The sequence below is a fragment of the Hydra vulgaris genome, chromosome 08 (genome assembly GCF_038396675.1).
Source record: "Hydra vulgaris chromosome 08, alternate assembly HydraT2T_AEP".
Taxonomy (NCBI): domain Eukaryota; kingdom Metazoa; phylum Cnidaria; class Hydrozoa; order Anthoathecata; family Hydridae; genus Hydra; species Hydra vulgaris.
This window is the reverse complement of record NC_088927.1, coordinates 37,912,305-37,920,188: the sequence shown is the minus strand read 5'-3', so window position 1 is coordinate 37,920,188 and position 7,884 is coordinate 37,912,305. Positions and strand designations below refer to the sequence as shown.

Below are 7,884 nucleotides of genomic sequence, written 5' to 3'. Positions count from 1 at the left end.
GAATTTTTAAAAAATGGCATGTTATTAAAACAATTGTTGAAAAGAATTGTTGAAAAGTTCGATATAGCGAAAGAATATCGTCCCAGGTCCGAGATATTGAGATATAAAAATCCGAGATATTGAGTTTTGAGATATTGAGAGGATCAAAGCCCAAGTACATTATGTCCAAGGATCGGGAAAAAATTCGAGGTATCGAGTATGAGAACTCTTGATACCGCAGAAACTTGATTGTTACAATATGCAATTTAAAGATTTAACAAAAACTCTGCTTTTTTTTTCTTTTTTTTTTTTAACTCTGCACTGCACTTTTTTTTTTAACTCTGCACTGCAACCAAATTTTAATGAGTACATCCCGTAAAAATGAAAAAAAATTAGAATCGAAAACATGTTTCAGAAAATCATATTTCCGCTTTATCAGAAAGGCTTTATGAGATGTAATGTGCAGGTCTCCATGCGCACACACTACAGGTCTCAACATGTCGGGAACTATCATCGAATTTCACAAATATTGCTGAATCTGTTTTTCATTTTGTGAATGTTTTTTAAAATACTAATATGAATATTTATTACTATATTAAGATATTTAAAAATCATTATGTCAGATTATTGGATATCTTTTATAGTAATTAAAATCCCTAATCTAGAAATAAGCTACCTATTATAAAAATACGAGTATGACTTTCTCATAAAATGGTACTTTTGCCTACGAGGGATTCAGCTATTAATATTGAAAAAAAGTTAGAGTATGAGAATCTTGCACGTTTTTTTTGTTCCGGCGTTTCTTGTATCAGTGCTGGTTTTAGTAAGTTGTTTTTGCAGAAGTAATATGTATCATACATGGTGTGTGTGTGTGTGTATGTGTGTGTGTGTGTGTGTGTGTGTGTGTGTGTGTGTGTGTGTGTGTGTGTGTGTGTGTGTGTGTGTATATATATATGTATATATATATATATATATATATATATATATATATATATATATATATATATATATATATATATATATATATATATATATATATATATATGTATATATATTTATGTGTGTGTATTTTGTATCTTGTATTTTGTATATATATATATATATATATATATATATATATATATATATATATATATATATATATATATATATGTATATATATTTATGTGTGTGTATTTTGTATATATATATAAATATATATATATATATATATATATATATATATATATATATATATATATATATATATATATATATATATATTACTACCTTTACCTATTAGTAAGCGTAATAGGTAAAGGTAGTAATATATATAAGGGAGCAATATACATATATATATATAAATATATATATATTACTACCTTAACTATTACTCAGAGACACTTGATTTGCGAATTGTTTCAATTCGCAAATCAAGTGTCGCTTCGATTCAAGATTCGGTTTGAAAAAAATGGTTGAGTTTTTCAAATCACTATTTATTTTATGAGTGTTGTTGTTTTTTTAAATATCCAACACTAAGATGTTATTAAAATTATTTTTATATATCTCAGCCAGAGTAAAGTAATTGTAATCGAAAATAATTGTAATACTGCTTCCGAACAACTGCTAAAAAATTATTCCTGGCAAAAAAAATTTTTTAAGAAGACTTTTAATAATTTTGATAAGCTTTTAAAGTACTTTGATTAAAAAGATTTTGAAAAAAAGTTTATAAGTCAAAATGTTAGACTTTTAAATACGTTTGTACAATTGAATATTAAAAACAGATGTGCCAGCTAAATCATTTTTATTTCTACTTTATTTATAAAAATTTTTTTATTTAGTTCATTAGATGACAAAAATTCAAATCATTTAACCAGTCAAAAATCACAAATATTAAAAAGATATATATTTTTTATATTCCCAAGTAAAAGTTAAATAAAAAAATAGAATAAAGTTATGAAGGATAATAAGATAATAAAGACATATTTATGATAAAAAGAGTTTAATAAAAAAAAAAAAGAATGAAATACTAAGAAAAGAAACTGAAAGAATGTCAGTAAACAAAAAAAAAAAAAATATATTTTTTTTAAGGTTTTTTTTTATATTTATTTTTTTATATTCTGGTGCAAATTTTTAGTATTTAGTTGCCAATACTTTATTACTCTTTTATATTTAGTTACCAATCCTATTGATGTCATTAAAATTCGTCTCCAATTAGACAACCAACTTTCTGAAAATAAAAATATTTTTTATAAAAGAAAATACAATGGTTTTATTAGGAGTGCAATATATATTTTTAAAAATGAAGGCTTTGGTGGTTTGTACAAAGGGTGAATATTTAATATTTATTTAACATTTTACAGTTTTCCAAAATTGATCTCTCTTTTATCAATTAGATTTAATGATCTTTTAAATTTCTGAAGCTGTTTAACTCTCTTTCTCACTTATTATTTGAAATGATTATACTTTCTTATCAATTATATTTTATTCCCTCTTATCTGCATTATTTTCATTAATTAATTTTTTGTAGGGTTACTGCATCAATCATGCGAGAAAGTATTTATAGCACGTTTAGATTAGGTGCATATGAACCAGTTAAAAGTAAGCTAGGTGCTACTTCTATATATGCACCATTATGGAAAAAAGTAATAGCAGGAGCAATAGTTGGTGCGATAGGGAGTGCAATTGCAAATCCAACTGATTTAGTAAAGATAAGAATGCAAGCTCAAGAAAAGCTTAAACCTGGTAACTGATTTATATTAAAGCTTTTTGGTCACTTTAAATTTTTACTCATAAACTGTTTTATATTATATTGTCATAAAACTTTATTTTGTATCAAATATTCATAGCCACAAAAAATGATATGAAAATTTTTTAAATTTATTTTTATCTATTTAATTGGTGTCAAAACTGACTTTTCTTATTCTAAAATCCTATAGCATACTTTCAGGGGTGGACTAAGGTGTTCAAGCAGGAAAAATAAATATAAAGTTTATCTTCATGACTTTTGTTCTGTACATTTTGTGCAAATTTGCAGACCAAGCCTGAGTTTTGTGCAAATTTGCAGACCAAGCCTGAATGAGGTCTCCAAAGTAGCAGATCACTTTTCAAATTACAATATACACTAATAATAAGTCTAAAACAATAAATAGCAAATATAATTGATTATATTTAGACTAAGTATTAAGAATCATTTAAATTATGAATTAATTTATTAGGATTTACTGATGATGATTATAGTATACCCAATTTCTGAGTGTTATTTTGGCTACATGATCTATAATTCATTATTAAACATTATTTGTCCTGTACTTGGTGTTAAATTGATCCTATATTAGGCCAGATGAGACTCATTAGTTGTGTTAAAGGCAATTTACCTAGAAAACGAAAAACTCTGATTTATTTTGATTGTGCATATGAGTAGGAGGAATTTGTAAACCTTGCTAATTCTCCTAGTGTTAATACTACTAGGATGGTAATTCTCCAAGTGTTAGTACTACAATGAAAAATTCTGTCCTGATAAACAGGTTGTTTAATATCCTAAAAGTTCTTTGGATAAAGTGAGGCAATATTTGTGGAAAAATAGTTGTAGCTTTTTTTTATAATTGTGTCCATAATAAAATTATGAACTTAATGTAATATCTATCTGCTGCATGATTTCCAAGTACGTTGTTCTCTTAACAGACATCGATTTCAGTTTCAATTTGTGTAGATTTTTTAAATATTTTCTATTTTCAACTTGTTATGAGCGCAAACTACAATTTTTTTGACTTTGTTGAAAACACCATCATCTATTTTTTTAAATAAGCTATTTGTAGGTTACAAGAACTGATGTGATATCAGTTCTTGTAACCTACAAATAGCTTATTTAAAAAAAAAGGAGTTTTAACTTTTTTACAGGAAAAAGATTTTTAATTCTTTTTTTTTTTAAGTAGAAAATTTCAAGGTGTATTGTAGGAGGGTAGGTGTATTGTAGGTAGTATTGGTGTATTGTAGGTGCAGGATTTAAATAAAAATCAAATAATTTTCTTAAAAAGATTTTTAAGAAAGATTTTTATATAATTGGAAAAAAAACTCCTCGTTTCCTATCCTCATACTTGGGGAGAATGAAATATGCAAATTGATGAGTAATTAATACTTATTAAAAAATTCAACCAATGATAATTGTTGCTTAATTGAAAATAACTTAAAAAAACAACCAATAATAATAATAATTAAAAATAATCAATAATAACAATTAAAAAAAAAAACAACCAATTAATAAAGAAAACATTTTTATATGATGATGTTAAGTCTTTAAGAGTTGTCACTTGATCTGCACTTTTTGTGTAACAAATGCATATTTGACAAAGCCAAACCTTGCATTTTGAATTTTTGCACTGATAACATTCACTATTTTGACTTACTGAAGCTTCGCTTAAAAATTGCACTTGACTTGGTTTGCTGCTGTTTTTGTTGTTTCAGTCGCTGTTGTTGATTGATTTATCATGTCTACATTTTTTTGTATACGATTTTTTATGTCATTGTGTTGGATGCGAGACATTTGCTACAAAGCTGCGGCAAGTGATTAGGCCAATTGCAATCGTTTTTCAACTTCTTTTTGAATCTCCTGAATAGCCAGAGTTATATTTAAGGTTGGTTGCAGGCGAGTTGACTGTGGAATTAAATATAGAGCTGGTGCTATACGATGTATGTTTTTGGTGTAGATTCAGAAGGCAGTGGCTGAGATGATGTATCTAGTGGAGCTGGTGCACTAGATTCTAGTGGTTGAGATGACAAAAGCTCAGGTTAAGATGAAAGTGATTCAAATGTATTAGCAATTTGTAATTTAGATGGATCGATTTTCTTGATGTTGAGCGGAAACAAATCAATACTTAAAAATCCAGTGACTTTTTGCATGTGTTTAAAAACTTCACCCGAGCTAAAAAGTTTTATCCCCAGTTTACTAAAACATTCTTTTGACAAATTGCTGAATTGTGTCTCTGCATAAAACTCATGAAGTAATTTGCGCTAAACTCTTTTGACATGGTAACTGCAAAATATGCGACGAATGAGCTGGTAGCAAATTAACAAGATATTGTTTTCAATACAATTAAGTACAACAATATACGTAACATGTGTCAAGTGTCCATCTACAAATAAAATATGAGTATCTTATTGGATAACCAAAGTTTGATTTATTGAATTAAATAGTTGATTAAACTAATTTTTAACAAATTAACTAAACTATTTACCGATAATCACCTGCATAAATGCAATTTCCAATTGTATAATTGATTTTTTTATTGTTGCCAAGCAATTTCAACGGTTGTTTAGAACCATGTCTGCAATCTATGTGTTGCTTTCCTTGATCACCAGAGTAGCCATTTTTATCAAAATTCTACAAATGACATAAAGTGTTCTTGTTAATACCTGCTTTGTTGAATTCTTTTTGCAGTGTGTTAAAATACTTTGCTACTATTTCCTGTGGGCGAGAAGCAGCTCTGATGTTTAACTAAGACTCTACCGGTTGATGAAAAGCTTGTACCAATCTTTTCCTGGTATACCGTTGGAAAAAAGATGAGATTGACCTTGGTGTTGCAAATAGTCTGTAACTAAAGTGATAATGTCATTCTAAGTTGTACTAAAGCCTCGATTGGATAATTTGATGAGTGTATCTACTAAATTTGATTCAAAATGTTGCAGCAATCTTGTGTTTAAACCTCTGCCAATTATTTCACCTATGTCATTGACACCTATAAAAAGTTGCTACTGGTATGCTGCTTTGTTGAGTGAATGTTTGCCACTTTTTATTTTTATATGCGTGCAAGTTTCTTTGAGGTATAGTTTATATCAAAATGCCAGCAAATTTCACTTTCAAGATTTTTATGCCTATTTTTCATAACAACAACAAAAAAAGTTAAAGCAACTGAAAATTTGACCATTAGTAGAAAAAAATTACTTATTTTGTATTAAAATTTATATCATCTTATTCAGAAAAAGATTCTTCACAACATGATCAAAAAATATTTGCAAAATGTCTATTCAATAAATAAGTAGATTATCATAACTTTCATTCTACCCTCTATTTCATTCTATCCTCTATTTCATTCTACCCACTTTTACTCTACTCAGAATTAGTTTTCAATTTTTTTTGTTTCTGAACTTGATGAAGCTTTTTTAAGTATCGACGTTTTTTTTGCAAATAACTACAAAGCACTTTTTTCAGGGGGATTTTGTTAGAATAGAAATTTAAAAATGCAAAATGAAACTTATTAAAACAAGGTAATCACTTTAAAAAAGTAAAGATCTAAACTAGAAACTACTGCTTATCAGATATTAAACCATCAGGCAGGCTGTGTGTATTTAAGTGGGTTATGCCACTTTTTATTGCTGTATTTATGCTCGCCAATTTCTTACTCCTGATTTTTGTAATTTATCTATATAAATCTCTTATTAAATTTTGTATGGAATGCTGTTGTCATACTGTCATATTCTTGTATGGAACTCGGTTTGGACTGGAATCTTCTAATGATGCTTTTTCTCTTTTAGACAAGGTCCAAAAAGGCATTGTTTATGCATTTGACCTACTCTAGCTGTCCAACTTGAAAAAATATCTCTTTCTACTAATACTACACTTTCCAAGCAAGCAATCTTCTCAAGTGAAATTTTTGAAATTTTTTTTTAAATCTTCGTCAGGTTAAAGGTGTTTATTTTAAGTTTCTTTACTTTGAATTGGAGTAGCTTTAAATAAATTGACTAGATTTCAGCATTTTTACTGAAAGTTTCGGTCTAATTAGACATTAAATAGTCAAAAAGTATTTTTAGGCGCCCGTGACAAGACCGATAGGTCTTCTTAAGGCACCCAAAACAAAAAATTAATTTAAAATCTCACTAATCAAAAGTAAATATGAATAAAAGTAAATAAGACTTTTAGTGTAACCAGCATGAGTTTATTATATCTGGAAGAAATTCCACTTGTATTATACCTCTCAGAGTAATTTTTTTTTAAAATATAAATAAAAAATTATTTGGCCATATAAGTTTAGTAGCTAATATTGCAAATGAAACATGATTGATTATTTTGTTTTAGGTGAGTGTGCCCGCTATCGCCACACGTTTGCAGCTTTCCAAGATATATTAACTAATGAAGGTATTTTAGGGATGTGGAGAGGCGTTGGACCTACAGTTTTACGAGCTGCTATACTTACTGCTTCTCAAATACCTTCTTATGATCATAGCAAATCTATTTTATTGAGAAATAATTTTATGGAAGAAGGCTTCAAATTGCATTTAATAGCGTCTGTTACTGCCGGGTTGATCACAGCATTAGTAACCAGCCCTGTTGATGTAATAAAAACACGCATCATGAACGAAAGAATCGTAAGAAACAAAAACTTGGTTTATACGTCGGCATATTCATGTTTTGTAAAAATTCTAAATACTGAAGGACTTTTAGGTTTTTATAAAGGATTAGTACCAAATTGGGTACGAATAGGCCCTCACACTACTATCTCATTTCTTATATTTGAGCGACTTAGAAGCTGGGTTGGCTTAAAACCTATTTGATTATGTTATTTTGGTATATCTTTTTTTTGCCATTTTGCAATGATTATAATGTTATAATGTAAATTATATGTAAATATTAATATCAAGAGAACTGTCAATCTTTTATGGCAGAAGGAAATTTTGAGCTAAAAAAAATATATTAAGATAAATTCTTACGTTTATTTTTAGTTTCTAAATGTTTCTCGAAAGAATCCTCAAAACAAAACATACTGTGCTGTTAATTGAACGTCATATACCTATAGATGATCTTATTAACTGTATCAGGATAATTTTTATTTACAGCATACCCTCTTTTAAATGTTCTATAGGATTTTACAGCATACCCTCTTTTAAATGTTCTATAGGATTTTACAGCATACCCTTTTTAAAAGTTCTATA

The 7,884-nt window shown here is 27.8% G+C and overlaps 1 protein-coding gene across 1 annotated transcript; it reads left to right on the top strand.

The window, feature by feature from the left end:
- The first annotated feature begins 429 nt into the window (after positions 1-429).
- On the top strand, positions 430-7,661 carry LOC100208129 (mitochondrial substrate carrier family protein ucpB). Its single transcript, XM_065803636.1, has 4 exons — positions 430-802; positions 2,135-2,288; positions 2,489-2,703; positions 7,031-7,661. Exons 1-4 carry the CDS (start codon positions 691-693, stop codon positions 7,504-7,506), a joined length of 957 nt encoding a protein of 318 aa, XP_065659708.1. The 5' UTR covers positions 430-690; the 3' UTR covers positions 7,507-7,661.
- Positions 7,662-7,884: the final 223 nt, after the last annotated feature.

Bases quoted from the DNA above. Each gene is read 5' to 3' on its own strand.
- LOC100208129 (XM_065803636.1), top strand. From the start codon at position 691: ATGGTACTTTTGCCTACGAGGGATTCAGCTATTAATATTGAAAAAAAG. The intron at 803-2,134 runs GTAAGTTGTTTT...TTTTATATTTAG, and splicing joins TTGTATCAGTGCTGGTTTTA to TTACCAATCCTATTGATGTC. The intron at 2,704-7,030 runs GTAACTGATTTA...ATTTTGTTTTAG, and splicing joins TCAAGAAAAGCTTAAACCTG to GTGAGTGTGCCCGCTATCGC.